Below are 24,600 nucleotides of genomic sequence, written 5' to 3' on the forward strand. Positions count from 1 at the left end.
ACAGATCCTTGATACCTAGTTAGTTATAAGCTGAAGGATTAATTTGACAGTCTGTAATAACACCATAGAGAAAAGGTTTATTTACTAAACATTGAATAAGCTTGCGGGGGGGGGGGGGGGGAGAAAAACAGAGTTCTTTGCTAGGGGTTCCATGGAATAATATATCCAAAGAAGCTCTACTTTTTACACCACAGGTGCTAAACTAGAATAACTATTGGAAGAGTGTTTCATGACAATTTTCTTCTCTGGTGTAAGATATTTAGCATCTCAAATGTTGTACTGTACTTCTGTGGCTGAGTTTCAAGTAACAGGCAACTACAGAATAACCGTTTTGTATTTTACCTCCAAAAGCATACCCCCCCCCCAAAAAAAAAAAAAAAAAAGAAAAAAATGAGAGGCAAAAAAGAGACAAAAGACAAACTTCTTTCTTCTCATTACTCCGCTGCTCCTTCTTCTAATAGAGACTTTAGCAGAGCAATTTTTAAACCAACCAGGTTTTAAAGCACGTTACAAAATTCATCTCATTTTCTGGATAGCACTCAACCTCCCCTGGAATCAACTGCTTCTGCATAATGCCATGTTGCCTATTGATTCCACCCATTTGCACAGAATAATGCATCAATAAAACATGCAGCAGCTGAAAACAGTGCCTCCATTACAACATTCACTTTTCCTCTAAGAGGCCCTACTTCAGCAACACTGAGCACAAAAGATCAACACTGTGTTCCAAAATATAGTTACAATACTAAAAGCAGATCTTTTGCCAAACATGTAAAAACAGAATACACAGATGAGGCAATAGTATTTAAGACATCTTTCTCATAGTTGCCTTTTATTAGAAGTATCCCAGTACATCCCTGATTATGCTTTAGAACCGAAACGTTTATATTTTTTCATAGTGTTCCAGTGCCTTTATGCAAAAAAGAAATTTGGAGTGGTATTAAAATGCCCCCAAATCTGGAATTCTTTTCTATTGTAGTTCAGATCCAAGTAAACGTCACATTTCATATATGAATTATCTTTATTAACCTTACTAGAATTCCTCCCTCCTTCCGCTTTCCTCATGGCAAGTAAACAGTGATGTTATTGCCTAACATATCCAGGAGAATCTCTCATAGAATCATAGAATAGTTTGGGTTGGAAGGGACCTTTAAAGGTCACCTAGTCCAACCCCCCCGTCGTGGGCAGGGACATCTTCAACTAGATCACGTTGCTCAGAGCCCCCTCCAATCTGACCTTGAACACTTCCAGGGATGGGGCATCCACCACCTCTCTGGGCAACCTGTGCCAGTGTTTCACCACCCGCAGCGTAAAAACTTTCTTCCTTATATCTAGTCTAAATCTACCCCCCTTTAGTTTAAAGCCATTCCCCCTTGTCCTGTCACAACAGGTCCTGCTAATAATGCCCCTGCCCATCTCATAATGGAAAGCTATCTGTTTACAGTCTAAAACTCCTGATTAGCAAACAATTTTGACAACTTGCATGTATCTACAAGATAAACCACAAAGGCTACCTACATGTAGCTGTTGTTGAAATAGTTGATATTCCAAGAGAATGATGACTGAATCGGAGCTGGACAGAGAAATCCTCAAGAGTCACTGAGTAAAAGGTGGCATATACACATCTCAAAATTTCTATGCATTTTATTGATTTCTGAGTTCTCCAGGTCTTGAACTAAGGTATTTACATGCTGAATTGGTCTAGTCTTGAAACTACTAGAAACTATTTGTATACCTGTTATGATAGTTAACCAATATTACCTAAAACAATGCATATGGTGAAATACTGGCTTCATTAAATCTAATTTTTCCCCAACTAACTAACGAAATGAGATTTCTCTTAGCAAAGGAACCTTAAAGCAAGAATAGCCATACCAGATAACTATGCTAGTCTTACCAATAGCCTGAAAAACACCAGTAGTAACATTTTGCATTAAAACAGCAAGTAGGAAGAAAATGAAGGTTCTACATTTGTTTAAAGGATCCTTCTAAAAAATACTACTATCATTCATTTAAACAGAGTGACAGGGTTAGTTTCTTGTAAACTTGATTCACCTTCTACTTGATATTGTAACTGCATGATTCTACTGGATATAGTAAGTGCATGCTGGAACAAGGTAGCTGAACCTATCATTACAATTTATATTGCACATCTAACTGGTGATATTTAGACAACAATTTTTAATTACTAATATATTAAACCCAGATGTTTCCATCTTGTAACTGGCCAAAACTTCCATGAAGCTCCAGTTGCTTGAGTTTAATCACTGAAGTAATTGAAAGAGAAGATCGATGCAAAGAATGCAACAGCAGCTGCTATTACCACACCTAAAATAACAAAGGAAATGCATTCAGTGAGTGGCAAGGGCAGCACCGTCATCAGCAGCTAGGGTGTGGAGGGCAGGGTCAAGATGAATGACAAACAGGAGGAGAAACAGCAAGAGCCACCCCAAAAACTATCTACCACTGCTAAACCTAAATCTAAAGCTACGATGTCAGATAATTAAATTATAAAAGCTCCACATGACATTTCTAATCAGAGCAGGATCCTTCCAGAAATCCAGCTGACTGCATAATTCTGTAGTACCTTAGCCATGTCCTGGCCCATAAAATAATGCACTGACTCTGCACTACTGCTTAATTCTAGGAATCAGACTAGGAAAAATAACAAAAATTTTACGCTTTAAGAAACTAAAGCTATTAAGTTTTTTCTTTTCTGCGTGGCACTATATCTACTCTGTAAGTCTCTTTGTAGCACAACCGCCATTTTCCTATTAACATGCTTGTTACTGATGCAGTTGAGAAGACAACACACAAAAAAACCAAAACATCTGAGTGATGATTCAAGGGAAAACATTTTTACATCCAAAGTAAACACATATTTACTGCTACTACCCTTTAATCTTCCAGTTACCATGTTCTACTTCTAAGAATTAATAGAAAACAAAAGTTATTGTTTTGTTGACTAAAGTGTAACTGTATTTTAATACGAAAAGACAGTCAAAACTCACAGCAAAGAGGACTGTACTAAGTGTAGACAGATGTACAAGAGCTGGATGAAGGAGTATCATGCGGAAGTTGTATTTGAAAGAAGAGTTCTGTGGCTGGTATTCCCTGAATTATTGAGGCTGACAATTAGCACCCAAGCCTGTATGTATTTGTCAGCTTCAGAAGAAGATTAGCGAGTCACTAGCCAATTTATGGATGCCTACTTGACAAAGCCATTCAACTGTGTTATTTTTTTTTAAAGTACAGAATTATAGAAGTGGTGGCTCTCCAAAAAAAAAAAAAAAAATAAAGCTACACGAGCCTTTTGTATTGACTTATAGGCTGAACAAATGCAAACACTGGTGGTGTTCCAATAGCAAGCTGTGGTTCCTTCTTCCCCAGAAACACCCTGAACCTACAACACTGAAATGGGGACTCATTTTGAAAGTATTCTATTAGTCTCACCAGTTTATTAATAATGCTGTGGAAGCTAACAGTACTGAAAGGGCCCATTATAGTTTCTGGATTGCCATAGCAAAATCAGGGAAGTAACGTACCCATATTTTGTTGAAGTTTCAACAGCAATGTTCCTTTTGTCAGTTGTTTCTGTTGCGTGTCATCCATGTTGTCACTAACTGGACAAATATTAACTGCATGGAAATCAAGTGCAGAAGTAAATACCAGGTGAAAAGCTAACAGTTGTGTTTTACAGTTGAATTAATGCAAAAGGGCAAGAACTTCATATAAACTTTATAAAGTACATTTATGGTAGGAAAAAAAAGTTTATTGCAGTAGAAATGGTACAGTAGCAACAGCATAGTACTAAACTATTCTATATGGCTGGAAGAGTAAAAATAAAGAGGAAAAAAATACATTTGGCAAGGAGTTCCTCTTCCAAAACTCATTTTCCACACCCTGCTTCCAGAGTAACATACCCAACCCCCTTTACATAACCTGGGGAGAACTTGACTACTCTAAGAGAAAACCACCAAAATGAACCATTAACCACCTTCCAAGACCAAAGTTTTCCCTTCAAAGCCATTTGTCTAGAGTTCAGGCTACATGCAAAACCCACTGCCACTAAGAGAGTGAGGCCAGCACCGTTTCCTTACCCAAGAGCTATAAATGCTTTTTTTCGAAGCACAGAAATTCCTTTTTGAAGATCCCCTAAAAATACACTTTCAGAGCAGGCATAGAGGACACATTCCTCTTTGGAACAATTACTAAATCCTTAGACTGCTCAGCCAGGATGTGAGAGAGCTTGACTATTTCCAGACTGGTGGGATTCAAACTCGTATCTATTTCCTTTCCAAAGATTTCCCTAATCACTTGGCTATATCCAGCTTGTTAGAGAGGGGGATGAGAGAAAGAAGGGGCTTAATCTTGAGTCCTGTAGCTGAACTTGTTAATTTGTCCCATACAGGGTGAGCATGCTTTGCACTACGCAGTTCAGTGATAAGGCTACTTGATGGTGGTGGGCCAGAGGTTTTCAGTTTGCATTCCTGTTCCCAGGATAGTTTGCTAAGGCATCGCTTGTCATAAGTTCGGACTACAATTCAGTAGCTACTATTGCAGACATCTTCTGGACAAGTAAACAGTAAGAGAAAGTGTTTGTGCTATTGCAGTGAGACCTGGATGTCTTTGGAAAGAACAGAATGGGCATGCTGAGATAAGAAAAAAAGACTAACAGATTGTTCTTGTTCAGAAGATGAAGAACAAAAACCCACAGCAGTTTTAGCAGTCCATGAAATACTGATCTAAATAAAAACAGATCTCCCATTTCCAGCGTGGGGTTGTCAATCACCTATAAACTACGAATTATATAGTTGAGTAATAAGGCACATCCCTTGTATGATTCATATGAAAATGATTCATGGAAAAGTACTTTCTCTATCATACCATTAGCTATGGGGGAAATGTATAATCTAGATGTGTAATCAGAAAGGTGGTTTCTGTCATCTAAGATGAGTCATGTGCACGATTGTCTTCAAAATCTTAAGTCAAACTTGCACAAGATCTGTTGTTACACAAAAGCACTCAAACTAGACATTTAGGACCTCTCTAGCCATTTTTATCCCTGAACCCACTGATTTTGCATAGGATGTACTACAGCAGAGCAATTAATAACTGTCCAATATGAAACTTAACAGGAATGCAAGATATATAGACACACACATACATATGCATACATCAAGCACAAACGTTGCTTTAAGATCTCTCTGCAAGCTGCACATACATGTAAAATAAAAATAAGGACACAACATTTCAGTCCAACGGGTGCTTTTTTGAGGAGGAATTATCACATATCTCTGAAGCCCACTGGTCCACAATGAGGCCGTAGTTTCATCATTATTTTTTCTGTGCAAAGGAAAACACACCCTCATCTGCCTAAAATATGAGCAGAAATCTTCAACTAGTTTAAATGAATTATTAATTGTTGCAAGATAGCTTTTTAAATAAGTACCTTAACTAGCACAGTAAGAGCAACACATTCTCTCCAAACTACTTAATAGAGTTTTCAATTCCCTAAAAAAACATGTAACTTTTAGAGAAGTTGACCACATTTCTTGGGTCACCTTTGAAGTCTAGATCCAGCAGGTTTCTTTCTGCTTTAGTTTTGATGAGCAAGTAGGATAGTTTGTGCCCTCTAACTTTATGTTTCTTTGCACCTTCATAAGAACTGTTGCACTTTTCTGAAGGTAACTTTTGAAGCTGCACATCAAGGCAGCGATGCTCCTTGCTTGGGGGGAGGCGGGGCAAAGAAAGGAAAAAAGAAAAAAAGAAAGAAGCACTCTTGAGCTATTTGCTTACTGAAGGCATTTATGCCAGACTTGCATTTGAAGCAGCTGTAGTATAAATCACACAGAGTTTTCAAAAGCAGATGCTTTCTAGTACCAAATATATGAATCCTTAATTCCTCATTAATTCTTCAATTTGCTAACAAAGATGGGGAAGTGATTACCACTACTAAAGTCTTATTTATGTTTATCCACTCAGGGTATTTAACACAGCACCACCACCCCCTGCACCAAGGAGGAACAGGGATTTAGTAAAGCCAATCATAAATGCAGAGCTTTCAATTGCTTGTATTAAAGCACTAAATACCTTGAAACTACAGTATTAGAGCTATTTATATCTTTCAATTATAAATAGGTCAGTTTTTACTTTCTATTTTCCATGTAACAATTTTAAAGCATGACCCAGTAGTGACCTCACTGGAGAGTTGTACAAGGAATCAAGAGAATAAAACTGGAGGATACAGCAGCAGGGGCCGTACTAAGTAAGCACGTACAACCGACCTTCTCAAAATACCTTTATTTCATATGTTTTGACTAGAAGCTGCTTAAAAATAAATCTTTTGGCTATACTGATTAGATCCTCTTCTTCTCAAGAGCATATTTTAAAGAGCAACAAAAAAAGAAATTATTTGAAAAGCCTGCTCACGTTCCTGAATTTTAAACAATTCTTTTTATCAGCAAACTTTCCCCAGAACTTCACTATGGATAGCATTTCCAGTTAATTCAAGGTCGGTGCCTAAGACCACAGGAATTTTGATACAAACAGAAAGGCTAATGTTAAAATTCACTACAAACTAATTTTTATACCGTTACTGAATATTGACTATTATTAATAAAGGTAGTGCTAAGCTTTGAGAAACAACAAATGCTATCCAAATTGGAATGATGCATTGAAAAAAGCCTTTACACAGGGGAAGCCTCAAATTCTCATTATGTCACAAAAACATGTTTACAGTAATACTTAGACACTTCATACCAAAGTACCAATAAAAATCAAATTGCAAAATTAATGCTTTTTCTTACAACGCAGAAAACTTTTCTTACACAGTTAACAGGTCTAAGTTCTAAAATGGCCTTCCTGGCATTAATAAAAATGTATAAATAACTTGTGATTTTAATAAACCACAAGTTAATAATGCCATAACAATAATTATCAGAATCAAACAGCCTTGTGCTGATATAGCATCGTTACTATCATCGCTATTAACAGAACCCATTCTACGGACAAACTTTATGGTGTTCACTGGGACAAGGCCAGTCTCAGGTTTTTCCCGAAATCCTCTTTGTATGTTTTCCCCTCTCCTCTGCTATGCACTTACTTTACTTTTTTTTTTTTTTTAAAAAGGAAATAAATCCCACACACCTAACTCTATAACCAGCAAGCTAGAAGAACACACAAACTCATTTTGTGAGCTACCTGGACATCATTTTACACGTATTAATGGCATCAAATCCGTATTAATGGCATCAAATCTTTGTGATACATTGCTGTTAGTCTAATCGTGCTTTCTTCCTACCTCCAGATCATACATCCTTACATAAGCAATAAAGCTAAACTGAATAATCTTCTCTCTCTCCCTCCCACGCCTATCTCCACTGCTACAACAATTTGCTTCCCTAAGTTATACTAATTCCTTAAAGCTCAGTAATAATTAGCTTTAAGACTATGAAAGTTACTCTTATAATGCAAGAGAGATTTTTTTTTACTGGCTTTGTTGAGGTTCTTGAGCTGTGTACATCTTTTACTTCTCAAGATAATGAGTCAGGTTTAGTTAAAACCTGGGAAAACTGATTAATTTAGAAAGACGTAAGAATTTACGGTTAGCTCTGAAATTAAGAAACTCAAAAAACCCTCCGAGTAAACAAGTAGGTCAAGCAGAATATCAGTAGTCACAGTTCACCCTACACAGCAAGCTCATGCCTACGTTTTCCATTTTTTGTCCCTAAATACCAACATCAAAAAGTGTCCAAAGTTCTTATCCAAGAATTAGTGTTATTTTTTTTTTTTTAAATAAATTATAAAACTGTAACCTGTAGCTCATATTCACATTGGTGGGGGAAAAAAGGGAAGAAAAGAAATCTCTTCCATAAGATCACAGGAAGTATTATTGAATGCATTTCAACTACAAATTTGGCTCCTACGTTGAAATCAAAGCCATATGGGGCGGGGACAAACAAACAATCAAACAACAGGAAATTATATAAACCAGAAATATTCAGAAAAAGAAAGTCAGTAACTAGATTATAGCAGAATATCTGTATTAAAAGGAATATAACAGTCTCATAATCAGATCATAAACTTATAAGACATTCGGTAGGAAATGAAAAGCTCTCTCAATTTTCTTTCCATTTCGGGTAAAACACAAAACTTCAGTTTTGGGCACTGCATTTGATACATAATTTAAAACACTCAGAAGAAAGAAAGGTACTTTGTATTTTTGAAAGAGTCAGGTTCTAGCATGAGAACTTCCTGAAAGACATATTAGACTATATATGTATTTTTTAATATTTAGCGAAAAAACAGTAGATTTGACTAAAGCTCTCAACTTCTTATTCTAACTTATTCTAAGCAGTAGCAGAACTATTCAGCTCTTAAACCAGCAAAGTTGACCTACTGAAAAAGTAACCAGAATATAAAGCTTTACAGGTTTTTCTTGCAGTTTATTTGCTAATACAGGATCATCCTTAATTCATGTGCAGAGTAATGTATGCAAACCTTGTTCAGCTGAACCATAATTCATGAGCTGCAACCATGCTTGCACAGATAATACAGTGAAAGAACAAAATATTTGAGAGAAGAGAGAGAGGTCTGTTACAAGTCAAATACAAAAACTGCAAAGAACCCTTACGACTTTTCACAAATACATTTAAACTGTAATTAGATTGATATAAACCCTTAGAGCTTGGTATGAAGTAAGTCAACTTTAAGCACATCCATATCTGGATAAAACTGGCCTGTGCCATTAGTCAACATTTTCATAATCCATGATGCAGTCTATCCTGGTTCTCAGACACTGTATTTACCTGTGTTAATTTCCTCTCCTATATGGATATCTTCAGCTTGCACAGACTGATCCAACATCTCAACAAAACGTTCCTGAATTTCTCCAGCGGTCTCATCACCAAACTTATAATCACTGAGCATCACACTGGATCCAGCAACAGGGACAAACAGTCTTTGAGGTAAGACATGATATTCCCTCTCAAAATCTAAAGGAAAAGGGGGGAAAAATGCTATCCAAATAAAAGCCTTGCAAGTTATGATAAGATTCCTCATTAATCTCTGACCGTAAGATAAAGCTACTGCAAAAGAACTGCTCAAGGTTTCCATGTAAAAAATCCCATTTTCAGGCACAGCTTGTTTAACTGTTACTGTTTTATGAAAGTTTTGGCTGCTATTATACTGATTTATGTTCTTACATTAGTCTCTCCAGAAATACCCGAGAGACCTCCAAAACAGACCATAAAATGTTAAACAGACCTTTTTTCATGTTTAGAATGACTAGCAAAAGAACTCTGGGAAAGAGTGCAGATAAGAGCGTACACAGAACAGCATATGATTTCAACACCACAAAGGATACCAAACACTTGGCTGCTTTATGCCATACTTAAAGCCACAAAGTATCGGTGCCACCTAAAGAGGAAACTGAAAACTGCATGCTATTTAAAACATCAAGTTTAAATCACGCAGGTTGGATAAAGTTGGCTAACACCAAAACAAACCACGTTATCCTAAAGTAAATGGTAATCCTGAACATGAATCGTTTTTCCTTACACAATCAACCTGTTTCCGTTTCTTTTTTTTTTTTTCCCCTAAAATCACTCCCAAAGATAGTATCTTTTAAAAGGTTTCCCTTTATATAAGATCTTCAGATTGGTATTTCAATTAACTAATAATATTTGGTTTAAAAAAAACCAAAACCAACACAACAAGAGGATAAGTTGATACCACTGCACTGACCCAAAGAAGTTTAAAGAATCTCCCAGCATGAGCTAGGAGATCTGGTCTCAGCGTATACCCCCTTAGTTTTTAATATAATCACGACAGGAAGTTTTATTTTCGTTAGATCAATTTGCATCGTGTTCTGGCCTCTGCATGGTGCTCTGTTAAGTTCAAGCTAATGCAATTATTCATGGTGTTGAAATAAGATCTACTTCTTTAAATGACACAAAGCTTGTAAAATGGTATTTCATGAAGAGAAGTAAGTTCAGGGGGCAGAGACAACACAGATGATATAATTGTATAGTTAGGAAAAAAAAGTCAGGATACTTCTTCACATCATAATCACCACAGACAATGCCACATTTAATTTAATGGAGATGAACTATTGAACTTCAGAGCTCATGTCCACTAGCATTTGTAAGATAGGTGATAGAAGAACAGGGAAGGCCATGTCCAGCTGGTTCTTTGAATCCTACTAAGTTTTAGCATACTTCAATATTAATAGGAATACCATAGAGTGATTTAAAAACAAAAAAGAAAATTAAAAATGTGGAAGTTACAGTTAGAACTTCAGTGACAGAAGTTTCAACTATAGAATTTCTTAAAAATCCAAAGTTTCCGATCAGCGACAAAGAAGCTGAAATTGCATTTTGTGGTCACGAGAACTGAACACAAACTTTGTGTGAGAGCTGTGATGCCAAATAACATATCTGAACTTGACAAAAATTCTCACGATTCAAGAAAAAGTCAAGGCTGCCAAATAGAAACTGTGCCATCTGCTTTTTGTTCTGCTCTAACCATACCGGAACTTCAGTACACCAGCACAATTTTCTACGAGAACCAAAATTCACTGCAAATATAAGCTGTTTATTCTCTGAATTCCTACTTTTTCTGTGAGGTCCTTCATTTATAATGAGATCTTCAAATAGTATTTCACAACGATCACTCAATGTGTTTATTATGTCTCTTTTCAAAGCCTGCAAGGACAAAGCAAAAACATCAGTAATATAAAAGCCATTTGCAAAGCTTTTGACTAGTAAGAAACAACAAAAGAAGTCCTTCATAGGTTTAACCCATGTTGAAAGAATAGTTTTTCCAGAAAATAAAAACTCTAAAGAGAATTTTAAAAAGTCCAATAAAGAGGAGCTAAAGTCAAAAGAATTAAAATTAAAAAAAGAAAACAACAAAACAAAAATGAAAGGCTGAGGAAAATTTTAGTATTGTTGGAGTAAGAACGGACAACTTCCAGACATTACTATTAAAAACAAACAAAAACAATCACAAGACATTGCCTCAGTAAGGAAAAAAAAAATAGTCACTGAACAAATAAATCTGTATTTTCCCACTACACATACAAAAATAGTCTGTTACTTTTTATTAATTTTAAGAAAATTTGTCACAGCCTAATCACTTTGACAATTTGTGCAAAGATTCATCAGAGACCAGCCTTAGCAACAGAAGACATAATCTGCTAAAAGTGAAAAAGGAACTGAATCCATCACACATACACACAGATGGTTTCTAAAACAATCCATATGTTCAAGGGGATGAACATTTTGACCCCAGTTTAGACCATCTCATTTTGGCAAAGAAAAGTCAGTATGACAAATTTCATCTATTTCAGAAAAAACATTTCTGATGAACTAACAACCTTTTCACTACCTGAATAGCTTCTTTAACTTTTGGCTTGTTGTTATGTATGTAGGCTCTGCATTTCACAGCACCTTTGAGATTTATGGAAGCACTGCAGACCTGGACTGTTGCTGTTGATCTATGACTTGAACCCTGGGACTTAAAAATAAACACGTTTCAGTTTTATCCTGTTACCAAGGCGCTTGCAGCATGAGTAACAAAAACAGAACTAGGAAATTAACAGCGTATCTTAAGATGTTTACATATAACCTGCTTTCCCTCATAATTTCTATCTCTAAGGTGGTTTTTTTTTAGTTTTGTTAGTTAAGACTGAAAATCTCTCTCCTTTTCCATTACGTAAAATGTATTTACTTTTCCAGACATTCCATTTCTTGTGATTTAAATATTTGTGTCTATAAGACTCCTAAAACTTTTCAGGCAAGTGGCTTGTGGCTAATATTGGTACTGCAATCTAGAAACCTTTTAAGATTATTTTTTTAAACGATGAAGTTTGTATGTTTACTGTATACTAAGCATAACCTACGGTATCCTGAGTCATCCCATCAGTCAGTACTAAATTATAAATGCGGTCACATTTAAAACTATATCAAACTGTTGCCTAGAAATATTCACCCTAATTACCAAAACAATGAGTGTGCTGCATAAAGCACTCTTAAGACAACACCTGGAAACACAGGGATGCGTAACTTCCACATGAACTGCATAAACTACTTCTGCCAAAATAAAAAGCTTTCCTTTCTCTGAGCAATTAACCATTGGAACAATGAGATACTCATGAAGTCTTTAAAATGGCATTTTATGCCATTGCTAAACATAACTTTAGAGAAACCACAAACTACCTGACAAAACAGGATGGCCTGTGCTGTGCAAGAAGCCTACAAAACAATGCCTGGACACATTTGGATCTTAGGACCTAGACTGGGGCACCTAATTCAGGGTTCAAGTCAGCATAACCTCTGGTAGAGAGGAAACTCCTGACACAGACCCGACAGCTCCAGATTATGATTCAGCTCACAGAATCTGTACCTTAATCCAAAACTAGTGACTAAGCTTCTGACAAAAGCATTCAAACAAATGTCCATAGCTAGCCATGGCAAGTTGAAGCATGGGGGTGATTCTGAACTTTAGAATGATGCAAAGTCACCTTGAAATAAATGTACACAGGTACATACAGGGATCCTACTATCAAATGAATTAGTTTGCGGGACTTCATCTCTATAACCAGTTTTTCAAATTCTCCTTGAAGCTGTACCGTGCAATTCTTAGACAACATGGTTATCACAGCATGAGAATTTCCAAGGACATGAAATACGCAGATCTGTCCACAGTCAGTATCCATGGGGGAATAAAAAGTCTTAGGACAAAGTAAGGTGGATTTCTAGACAGTAATTCAGAATGTTCTTTTATTTTTTATTCTATTTTATAAGATAGCAGAGAGGTTATACTTTACAAACCACAAAATACTTACCAGCTGTGTCAGAACCTTGACGTCAGAAAACTGAGTGCTGGATTGAGTATTTCCTCTTAACTTTTTCTGAGGGAAAAAAAATTCTGTGTGTCATGAAACAGGAAAAAAAATCTCCCTGAATCAAAATCTCCTCACTATGGCATAAAATGTGCCGTAGTTTATAGTTTTTAAGAGAGAAAAATGGCACATAGAAAACAGCCATGAGAATATAATCACAAAACTAAAAGAAGAGATGAATGCATCAAACAATGTGTTTCCACTCTTTGTTAAACACTAAGACGTAGGTCTTAGAAATCTCATCATCTACATTCACACCTTACTCATGTTCTTTAATGAGGAGACAGCATACAGAAAATTTTTTAGTCAGACTTCACATATAATTATTGCAGTCGCATTGCCAGAGGAAGAAGAGGCAATTTGCAGCAATAAAGATGGGAACACAAGCAGTCCTGCATTATTAGTTACTTGAAATAGGCCAATTAGATCAACAAATGTTGTACGGAAGACACCTCAGTCAATGCTTTATCACACTGGAGGTTCTATCTACACATCTATTAGAGTTCAATTCCTTGTGGTTCGGCACTCACCTGCCCTTCCAGTAGTTCTGTTTCATCATCTTTAACTTGTCCATTGATCAGAAAAACACTGTCTTCTATCTGTTTTGACCATCTATTTAATCCAGTCTTTAAAAAAAGTGAAACCACAAAAATCTCGTAAGAGGAAAGAGAATTTCACTAAAGGAGGTGGACAGTATCATGCTGAAAATTATAGAAATACATGTTTCAACAGTGACTCCAAGAGAGTTTTAAAGTCTCTGAAAAATCTGTCTATATGTTTTTCCAAAGCCAACTCAAAGCACAGCAGAAGAAAAGCTATCTGCATTTTTTATACTATGAATGTTTCATAGTAACTTCAAGTTACATTTAAAAGAGGAGTAACTGCCAAACATTCTCTGGTGATTAGTCCTACTCCTCTACTCACACTACTCAAATCCTTCTCTCTCATTTAATTTTCAGCAAAAAAAGTAGTGTAGAGACCAACTACAAAACTGGTGCAGCTGGCTAGTTACCTTGGTATTCTTCTCCAAGTCATGGTTCGGTGACGTAGCAAGAAGCGGAATGTGAATATTAACATTTACTGTGCAGTCCAAAGCTAACCAGGAAGCAGACAGAGCACTCTGGTATTTCCAATCTGCTGGTTTAGCTGAACTCTGAGAGCAGAAATAAGCAATAAAGCATCTATACAAAACACTGTATAATTCAGAGATTTTTTTTTTTGAAACATTACATGTCATGCATTAAAAGCTGTATATGACACACAGGATGATGAGCTTACCTTTGGATCTTGTACATCATAGGTTCGGCAAATTACTCTTTGCTATTTAAAGAAAAAGATCCAGCGGACAGCAAAAAACCGAGTAAGAATAATTCGCAATTACTTTGTCCTTTACTTAACTTCTTTGTTGAGCTAATTTATGCTCTGAAGAAAGTTCTCACCTTTCATTAGTGTAAAAAAGTGGAAAAATATTTAACTGTAAACTCCAACTATCATAGCGATGCTGTCCCATCTCTTACAAATATATTACGATCAATAGGTATTCACAGGGAGAACCACCAATGCACCAATTTGCAATTTGCCCTCGTCTCTCTCACCTCTCTAAAGGAAAAGTGCTTTCTCTCCTTGTATTATCTCATTATCAACAGACCCAGCATTCCTCTGCAGCGCTAGTACAGATCCCACGTGCCCACTACGTCCCCACTTCCATGTAAGTATCATTGGTAACAGCAAGCTAAAGAAGCTATACAGTATTTTAGACGTTTTCCTCAATTTATGCAAACCAAAACTGACTGGGGAAGGCATAATTTGATGCCACCACACACACAAACCTAACAGTAAGAAATGATGGAAATTTTGCAAGGATAAGAGGGTCAATAGTCTTACTCATGGCTAATCAGAAAACTTCATGATTTCAACTTACTGATCTATGTCTATCTGATCTCAAACAACTTTCCCCTCCCAAATTATCATTTATTCAGAAATAACTACAGAAACAAGGTTGAGGGTAGCAGTCTCAAGCAATAAAGCTTGCTCATAAAGGATACTTCTTTGTAGCAGAACAAATTTGAAGAGCTGCTCTGTCTGAGACCTCCTCCTCAGCAGGTTTCCAGAGCCTTCTTTTAGTCAAGGACTTCTCCACTGAGAAGATTAACTAAAGATGAAAAAAGTGTAATGGATTTTTCCACAAAAATAATGCATTATAATTTCTGGAAAATAGTCTTGCACTAAAGTTCTAAGGCCGATTGATATCATAATTATGTATAAACAGGAAATGCAGCTTACATGTCACCAAAATGTCATGTTAAAAGAACATTCAACAAAGATTCATGGGCAACTACTCCAAAGCAAAAGTTGCTTGTGAAATCTTAATTCAGCTTCCTTATAAACTGAACCAAGCAACGTTCACATATTCAACCTGTACGCTTGCCTCCCTACAAAAATATTACAGCTTTATGCCTATCAGTTGAGGATCCAGAAAACAGCTGTGCAAAATAGCTACTAATTAAAAAAAAACAAATTTTAATTCAGGAATCACTGATCACCTGGACATAACTCACCTTTTTTTGTTGGCTACTAGTTTCAGTAATCACAACTGAGATGCGGTTGCATTGCACTGCCAAAATTGAACCTTGGACCTTAGGCTTCAAAACCTAGTCATGTTTAAATCGCTTATCATGCCTACCTTATGAAAACGGTAAAATGAACCTACATCTACAGAACAGAAACTGAATGTGGCAGTAGATGCCCCAATACTGTAATAAAAATGCATTTTAAGTCTATCAGACAGTAGCACGTTCTAAGTAGTTTTTAAATATAACCCCACACACCTAAGTCAAATACCACTAGTTCTATACAAGATATTCCTTTTAAAGGAATCAGAACTATAGAACTTTCACTATTGTAAACATCTCTAATCTGATCAATTCATTCAGATAAAAAAAGCTAACATGCTACCACTACTAACAACTGTGCCACAAGGATTTAGCTCAATATAAACCCTGAAGACGTTTTCCTTAAGCTAGAATGTCCACCTTCAGTAAATACAGTAAGATTTGCCATTGCAGTAGCAAACATCACAAAAAACAGAAAGTTAGCAAATACAAGCTGTAGTACAGTCCCACAGGACAGTGATTTCTGAGGTTTCAGTCTCAAAACCATACATCAAAGCAGAACACTTGTGCTTTTAGAAATAAAACAACAAAACAATCATATATACTCAAAAAAATGATAGAAAATTATTCAGCTACACACCTAAAGCTATTCCTGTCTTTCTACCAGGAAGCATACTTACCTTGCGCAAAGCATTTTGACTATCTTTTGACAATTCTGGAGTTGCAATAATAAATACACCAAGAACTAATAAGCCTCCAGGAAGCATTCTAGAAACCTTAAAAATAGAAATGAACACGTATTAATAGGAATCAGAGATCTAGCAACCACCTAACTTGATATATCAAAAATTTCTAATGAGACAAGTATGCATCAAGAGCAGAAATGAAATAAGCAAGACTGTTTTGCACTTATAGGTTCCTCTGAAATGTAGGAACACAGCACCTTGCAAATTTTCTCACTTCAGTCCTATCAAGTCTCTGTTTCATCATAAACTTTGAAAACAATACAGATATTTTGGTTTAAAATATCTGTGCCTAGCATGGTTAGGAAGGTTCTTTTACTTTGAGAAAAAAGCTTGAGATTACACAAGCAATGACATAGTTTTTGTAAGTCTTATTTCCCTTCTGTTCCTCCCACCCCCTTCATTAACTCATACTGTGCTACCTGACTGGCATGTGTAGTTATCCATTCTTCATCAATGGATGCCAGTTTTGAAGGACTGATGCCGTCTTCTTTCTGCTCTTCCTTTGGAGGTGTTCGAACAGCCCAAATTACATAGTCTCTTTGCAGGGAACACTTTCAAAAACATCAATATAAGCAAATACACCATAAGGTTGATATCAAGTCTGAAAATATACTGTGTAATATAATAACTGTGAGGTCTGCTTTACAGTAGGTATCATTAAACTCTATAGTAATCTGTTACAAAATTAATTCCTTCATGAATTTGCCTTTCCCTTAAAACCTTGTTTAGTGATAAGTTTTATCTTCAAGATTTTAATTTATTTTCTGTGTGTCATATCTTTCACAAAACGATTTTAAAATACTTAAGTAGTTGGTCGACACTGCGAACCCTTTACAGAAGTCTCTTCTGGTCATATTACCACCCTCCTGCACTATACAAGCTCAATGTTACGTTAATGGACTTATCCCAGACAATTAAGGCCAAGGCGGTTTTCCCCTATTAACATGAATGAATGGAAGAGACTTCAAATATTTCACACTTACCTGCCCTATTAACAGGCCAGTGACATAAGGCTTTAATTTTGTGCTGAGGTCTGAAAGATACTGCCCAACAGCTTCCTCAACAAAGTAAGTTCTACCCATTGCTGCAGGTTTAACCTTTTGTAGTTTCAACCTACAAAACAAATATAGTCAAAGTATAGTCAAAGAAAGTATATATACTACACCGGTTACCGACAAGAACAGGCTCATACAAAGATCCTCAATACATTAATACTTTATCTGTCAACAAAGGTTAGTTAAGTAGCTTTACAATCTGCCAGTTTGGTTTTTTTAAATGAAAAACATAACTCTCTCTACTGGAGGAAGAAGTATGTGACCCTTATTTGAAAGAAAACTATTTTAAATACCTGTCACTGAAATGACATGGCAAGTCGTGCAAGCAAATGCTAGGAAAAACACATCTCCAAGCAAGAGTTTCTTGCTGCATCATGTTTCATTGGAGGCCAGAACATAAAGTGTGCATTTTTGTATTTACATTCCTCTTTGTGGGACTTGCTAAATTCCACACTTGTACTTAAACATGCCATGTACAATTTCCATTCCAATTCCTAAGGCATTAAAAGTACAGCATCTGTGGACTATCCAAAAGGCCATGTCTACAGCTCCCAAGGGTTGCCTTATGAATCCAGGACAGGGGGACTGCCAGACACTCCTCCCTTCCATGCAGACCTATTCTGAAAACGGCTTCATGCATTGAAGACTTTCACAAAAATTAACTATGAAAACGCTGAAGCCAAAGAGCACATGGTGAGGAAGCAAAGGGCATTCCGAATCCCCGCAAAGGGTCTGCTGGAGAAAGCGGCACAGAGATGGCGGAGCTGAAGCTCCGGACCGGGGCGAGGAGGAAGGCTGTCACGCACCTCACCTCAGCCCACACGGCCAGGCCAAAATCACCTCTGCACCCGCCTGTACCCGCACTTGAGCCCGGCCCACAGCTCTGCGGTCGGTCCCGCACAGCTTCCCCACCGCCTCGGGACGCGAGCCACCCTCAGCGCCCCCCGCACTAGCCTGACGGGCGCGGCCACCGCCGGGTCCCCAAGCACGGCCACCGCCGCCTCAGCTGAGCACTGAAGTGGCCAATGCCCGCGTCACCGGCAGGCGCCGCTCGCGCCCCGGCACAGGGGATGACGGACTCCAACCCAGACCCGAGCGCGGGAAAAGGGCGCGCAGACGGAGAGCTCCGCGCCAGCGCCGCCATGCTTTGAGTGGCGGAAGCGGTAACGCCTCCTCCTGCGCGTCCCGGGCGCACAGGACGCCTTGGAAGGGCGAGCGGGTCGCGGCGAGCTTCGAAACGAAGCCTTCGGGACTCCTGTCTCGATTTCAGCAGCTATCACACCTCAGCCAGCAACTATAGCCTCACTCAACGTGGCGGAAAGAGTTGCCCTACCGGAAACGGAAGTGCTTGTAGGCGCACTGCTGCCTTCCTGGAAAACTACACTTCCCATGATTCCGCGGGGTCCGGACCACCCGCTTGCGCATGCGGCATTGTGGCGCCTGCGCCGTTGGGCGCGTCGCGGCCGTGGCGGTTAGGCCGGAAAGCGCAGCGGCGCTCTGGGCTGCTTACAAGATGGCGGCCGTGCTGCAGCAGGTTCTGGAGCGGGCCGAGCTCTCCAAGCTGCCCAAGCCGGTGCAGGGGAAGCTGGAGCGCTTCCTGGCCGATCAGCAGAGCGAGATCGACGGGCTCCGAGCCAGGCATGAGCGCTTTAAGGTGGACAGCGGTGAGTCCGGGGAGGGGGAAGCTGGGAGAACGGGGATGGAGGTGAGGGGGCAGCGGGAACGGGGCAGGCCCCGGGCTGCTCCTTGCGGAGGGGGCTGCGCTGCCCAAGGGCTGAGGGTTATCCGTTCGTCCCGGTGCTCGGGCAGAGGCAGCGGGCCGGCAGCTCGGCTGCGAACAGGTGGGCTGGGGTCGGGCCGGGTGCCCCCTCCTCCGACACGCTTTTAGCGAGTAGTAATGTCGTGGTCCCCTCTGATGAGAGGAGTGAGGGAGGTAGGGCTGGGCCTGACGGGTCGCTGTCGTCTTCGAAACGCTTTCAGGGGGTGACCTGGGGCCTGTGAGGTGGGTGTGTGCGTCCTCTGCCTGGGACGGGGCCCTGAGGCGGGGGGCGTGTCCGTTGGCTGGGAAGGGGCCCTTCAGTTGAGACCTGATAGGGTTTTTTCTCTCACTTTTGCTTGGCAAGAGGAGTCTGATTTATTTTTACTTTTGCAAAGGACTATTCAGGGTTAAAATTGCATTCAAAATGGGCTTAAAGAACAGCTTTTCATCAGATTTTTAACGAGCATTGATATGCTTCAGTCTGTTTTGATCCTTGTTGTGGAAGAGAAGTAATGATTTGTTTACCCAACTTGCAAACAGCCTTAGCCTTTTTCTGTTGAATTCCACGTTGAAGACCATAACCTTTCTATAAAATGCTCCTGATAGAATCAACGTTTTTATATTGATTTGGAGGTTGCTTGATCACAGAAAATGTGATCTCCAGTAGAGAACTGGAGTAGAAATGAAAAGAGTGTAGATGAGTGTAAGTGCTGGGCAAGGTTGTGAGTATGAGTTAATTTATTGGGTAGGTGACATACTTCTGATGTGAGCTTTACTTCAACCTTTCTGTCTCTTTCATGATAAAAATCTTGCTAAAGGAAAGTGTAGTGGAAATTAAGGCAACCCACAGCTTTTAGCAGGTTAGTCTCTTTCAGGTCTGTTTTTCTCGTGTGGCTGGAGGGGCAGCATTATTTGAAATTGTAAGATATGATAGGAAGCATAAGATAAATAAAAGTCCCTCAGTACTTTCTTAGAAGCCCACTATACCCGAGAGTAAGATTAGTTCTGCTTTTACTAAGCATTTTACAGTTAAGCTCTATGACACAGTTACTGGGTCAGATAACCAAAACTTAGATCTAATTATTTTTTTCAGTGCTATGGGATATGCACCATGGAGCAGAACAGTTCAATTTAAGAAGTGTTCATTAAAAATTTTCTAAATCAAATCTCTTGATACCTAGGGTTATGTGGATTTTATTGTCTGTGTATAGAAATAAGCTACAGGTAAAAGAAGTTTTAAGTTGATGAGACCACACTGCATAATTGTGCTGACACAATGTTCTCTAGCTACATCAAAAATTTTAAAGAACTATTAAATTAATTAGGCTGTTATTTTATGGATTATTTCTGGAAACCTATCACTTTCCATGCGAACAAAATATTTTAAACAATGTTAATTCAATGTGGAAATGCATGTTTTTGCCTTCAAAAATCTTCTTTTCTTCAAATTCTACTGTAGTCTTATTGGTTTTAGATATTTTCTTTATAAATACTGTTCTTTCATAAAGATGTCCATTAATAAGGATCCTTGATAAAGGTGAGAAAGAAAAAGAAATGCTTATTAAGTGAAATTGAGATAACATTGTTATTTTGCAGAACAACAATACTTTGAAGTAGAAAAGCGTCTGGCTCAAAGTCAGGAGAGACTTGTAAATGAGACACAAGAATGTCAAACTCTCCGTGAGGAGCTTAAAAAACTTCGTAAGTTTTTTGCACATTCTTAAGATTGGACAGGATATTCATTCTTTAGTCCCATGTTATGCTGAAATGCTTTAAGTTTTAAATAGGAGTTGAAAATCCATCCATCAACTACATTTGTTATTTCTGCAAGTAGAGAGATGTTTTGCTTTTGTGTTCAAGTCGGGTTTTTTTAAATGGGATTTTTGTTCTAATGGGAAAAAACCGCTTGCTTTCTGATTTTTATAGCAATAGTAGTACAGTGGGTTATGTATTGATCTTCACAATAAATGCCTCTGCTCTAAGGATTGCATTAGTTTGTCACAATACTACCTAGTCCGTCCATAGTGAAGTCTTGAATTCTTCTCTTTCTCCTTTTTTTTTTTTAATGTTTTTAAGGGAAATTTTGGCTTAATTACATTTGGAGAGTGAATTCTGTCATTATGTTACAGTGGATATCCCTCACTACTATTTCTTCTTATCCAACAGATGAACAGTTGAAGTCACTGAATGAGAAAAATAAAGAACTTGAAGCTGCTCAGGATCGTAATGCAGCCATTCAGGTACTGGAAGAACTTGACGATAAGTTGAAAGACTTTGGTTCACCTGTCTCATTGCAGCAAAGAATGCAATCAATTTCCAAACTCGACTGTATCAGTATCAGTACAAATATGTACTGATGTACATATTTACATGTCCGTATGGCTGTGTGTACAGGAAAATTGTGCGGGTTTTTTAAGTAAATGCTGGTGTTTTAGCAAACTGAATTACAGGTGAACATATGTTGGAGCAGATGCTTTAATTTCAGTTTGGATAGATTGTTTCATTCTAGCTGAAACCTGTTGTGAAGTGACTTTAAGCCGAACCTCAAAAATCGGACAAAGGTATAAAGAAGAGTTCTGTTTTTCCCCCCATCCTTTCCCACACTCTAGCACGGTTTTTCTTGCATTATGCTCAAGTCATGGGTTGCAGGATGAGTCACTTTAGCTGACTGATCCAGCAGAACGCTAATTTTGGAGCAGGAAGCAAAAACATTATTATTAGATTGATTTGTCCACAATGAGAAGACGGATCTGATTGTTTCCCCAGAGGGGCTTACCTGGGCCTAATTGAAGTGGTTTGTATTGACACCTTAGAAGGCAGAGGCAGTACTATAGCCTATAAATGAACCAAGACTATTGACGTTTATTTGATTTTGATACTGATTTTTTGCATGTGTTCATTCCTTGGTTACTCTGTTATCTCTTTTATTTAACCAAATAAAACTGTTTCAGTGAAGTCTTGATTATCAAAGCTATCTTTCAAAGAACATTAAAATTAGATGCAGTTTTGAACAGTTCTGTTGTTTGTTTTGGATTTCCGTTAGGCCTTCAGTTTGTTTCATCTGCTCTAAGTTCAACAATTTTCATTCTAATCTTCATTCAAATACAGCTAGAACCAGAGGGAGTCTTGTGGCAGTCTGGACCTCTCTATGCCAATTGAAAAGCAAAGGCATGAAAACTACCTATTCAGTATGCTGGTCTTGAAAGCTGTGTGATACTTCTCTCATCTTTGCTGTCTAATCTTATGTGATAGTGGCATTTCACATTTAAACACAAAGGGCCAGCTGGACATTAGTATCAGAGTGATTTATGGGGGAAAAAAAAAATTAATTGAAATGTGTTGGTTATTAGGCACTAGAAGAAAGAGGTACGTTAACCTGCATTTGTTTGAATTCTATACCCCAATGTGATAGAAAAAATGGAAGCAGCCATGCTTTCATGCTATATAATTTAGACTGATTCAGCTGCCCGCTATAAAAGCTTCTTGTCGCAGTTTTCAGTTGACTGGGGTAACTTACTATGGTTTAGCATGCTTCTCTTGTGACGGTAAGTGTAAATAGTGACTATAAACTGTTATAGAAAGCTGATCACATTTCTTTATTGCTCTCTTGCAATTTTTTTCAGAGCCATTTAAGTAGAGAAAAAGAAGAATTGGAAGCTGAAAAGAGAGATTTGGTTCGAACAAGTGAAAGACGATCTCAGGAAGTTGAACATTTAAACGGTATAGCCAAGAACATATTAAAAAAATACTTCACATGTTTTTGCTAAACAAAAAACATGCTTGAACAATTGAACTGGTATGGAGTATGCAGTTTGTATAGGCAGCAGCAAATAATTGATTAGCAGGAAACAGTATTTAGAGAAAAGGAAACAAGGCAGGAAATTACATGCTAATTGCAGAAAAACAGCAGTTTGATGGTTGGTTTTGCAGATATAAAAACATACATTATACAATACCTTATTGCACAAAATACAATTACATACATTATATCTTGCCTGTTCTCGTTCTTTACAATTTAGTTAAGCTGAGTAATTAAAACTTATACAGTTAGCTTTTTTTAACACTGATTTCCCTCCTCCAGAGGATGTTAAACGCTTAAATGAAAAGCTTACAGAAGCAAACACAGAAAAGGTGAAGCTTCAGTTAAAGTTGGATGAACTTCAAACATCAGATGTTTCCATGAAGGTGAGTAGTACTTTATATGCATACTACGTGTTAATGTTCTAGTAAGTAGTTGTTTACACGTGATGTAATCATCATTTTGTCATTATTGACTTTGAAAGTAGGTCGAGTGTACTCCTGTTATTTATAACAAATTATTTTATTATAAAATCGCTGGCTGTGACTGGAAGTGAGACATATTTATGGAAGGCAAGGGGGCATCAAGTTGGGCAAGCATGTCCAAGCCTCATTGGTGGCAATTGTGGCTGCTCCTACCCACTAGGAAAAAGGACTCCAGGTCCATGAAGGCAGGTAGAAAGGAGAAAAATAATTATTTGTGAACCTCCACCACTTCTCTGTGGGCAGAATAAACTCCATAAAGACCTGAAATAGAGGAGGAAAGGAGAAAAGAGGAGGAAAACTTTGATACCTTAATTTATTTCCTTTAACTAGATATTACTCTATTTAATGTTCCCAGCTAACGTAAGCTTTGAGGAAACAAGTTTCAAGAAGTTCTTGTAGTTTGAGACTGGTAAGTTAGTATTACCAATGTAATAAGGAACACTGGCTATCATTTGGTGCTATTTACCAAATTACAGTACATTTTTGCTACTCCTACTCTGATCATAGTACTTTGATTAGCTTCTTTATTTTCTGTGGAACCAGTACAATTACACTATGCAATTTTCTTTTTAGTACCGTGAGAAAAGGTTGGAGCAAGAAAAAGAACTACTACAGAATCAAAACACGTGGCTGAACGCTGAGTTGAAAGCCAAAACAGATGAACTTCTACATACTGCCAGAGAGAAAGGCAATGAAATCTTGGAGCTTAAGTGTAATCTGGAGAACAAGAAGGAGGAGGTAGTGTAATTACTGAGTGTTTTTGCCATTTCTTAAAAATTATACCTTCTAATTAACTGTATTAAACAAAATCAAGTACTTTAATAACTGTATTCGAGTGGAAAAAAAGAAGTATGTTTTGCAATTAATAAGGAGGTGTTCTTTCTTTTAACTTGTGACTTTTAAGGAATACGTATAGTTACCGTTATCTAGAATAGAAAAGTCAAAGATTTTAATTATAAGCTGGAAATTTTGGAGTCTCTGATAACAAAGCTATATAGTGGTATAATGCTATTAAAATGTACGGGAATACAGTTCTTAATAAGGGGAAGGGGCAGAAGGATCTGACTTAACATTCTTTGTGGAGTGGGGTGATGATATTTTTGTTTTCCTGCAACAAAATACATGGCAGAATCAATGGCCGTATTTTGAAAATACTCAGCTTCAGTGAGCTTCTGTTGGGTTATCTGAGCAGTTTCTTTAACAATTGTGACAATTGGTCAGGTTTTCTGTGGCAGTT

At 37.9% G+C, this 24,600-nt stretch overlaps 2 protein-coding genes across 4 annotated transcripts in view; one reads left to right on the forward strand and one right to left on the reverse strand.

Moving 5' to 3' along the window:
• Positions 1-801: 801 nt before the first annotated feature.
• ODR4 (odr-4 GPCR localization factor homolog) lies at positions 802-18,344 on the reverse strand. Its single transcript, XM_076339552.1, has 14 exons — positions 18,275-18,344; positions 17,249-17,378; positions 16,685-16,816; positions 16,200-16,295; positions 14,953-15,059; positions 14,186-14,222; positions 13,920-14,060; positions 13,438-13,533; positions 12,851-12,916; positions 11,392-11,520; positions 10,616-10,706; positions 8,811-8,996; positions 3,546-3,638; positions 802-2,328 (listed from the first exon to the last, which is right to left on the reverse strand). The coding sequence occupies exons 2-14, from the start codon at positions 17,345-17,347 to the stop codon at positions 2,261-2,263; spliced, it is 1,341 nt and encodes a 446-aa protein (XP_076195667.1). The 5' UTR covers positions 17,348-17,378; positions 18,275-18,344; the 3' UTR covers positions 802-2,260.
• A 441-nt stretch (positions 18,345-18,785) lies between these two features.
• The window catches only part of TPR (translocated promoter region, nuclear basket protein), a 49,032-nt gene continuing 43,217 nt past the window's right edge, over positions 18,786-24,600 (forward strand). For all 3 annotated transcript variants that reach the window (XM_076339554.1, XM_076339556.1, XM_076339555.1), the window contains exons 1-6: positions 18,786-18,984; positions 20,676-20,780; positions 21,246-21,319; positions 22,703-22,799; positions 23,161-23,264; positions 23,937-24,101. In XM_076339554.1, the coding sequence (XP_076195669.1) occupies positions 18,834-18,984; positions 20,676-20,780; positions 21,246-21,319; positions 22,703-22,799; positions 23,161-23,264; positions 23,937-24,101 (696 nt within the window). In that variant the 5' untranslated portion in view covers positions 18,786-18,833. The remainder of the gene's footprint in view (positions 18,985-20,675; positions 20,781-21,245; positions 21,320-22,702; positions 22,800-23,160; positions 23,265-23,936; positions 24,102-24,600) is intronic.

Source organism: Aptenodytes patagonicus, chromosome 5, assembly GCF_965638725.1.
Source record: "Aptenodytes patagonicus chromosome 5, bAptPat1.pri.cur, whole genome shotgun sequence".
Classification (NCBI taxonomy): domain Eukaryota; kingdom Metazoa; phylum Chordata; class Aves; order Sphenisciformes; family Spheniscidae; genus Aptenodytes; species Aptenodytes patagonicus.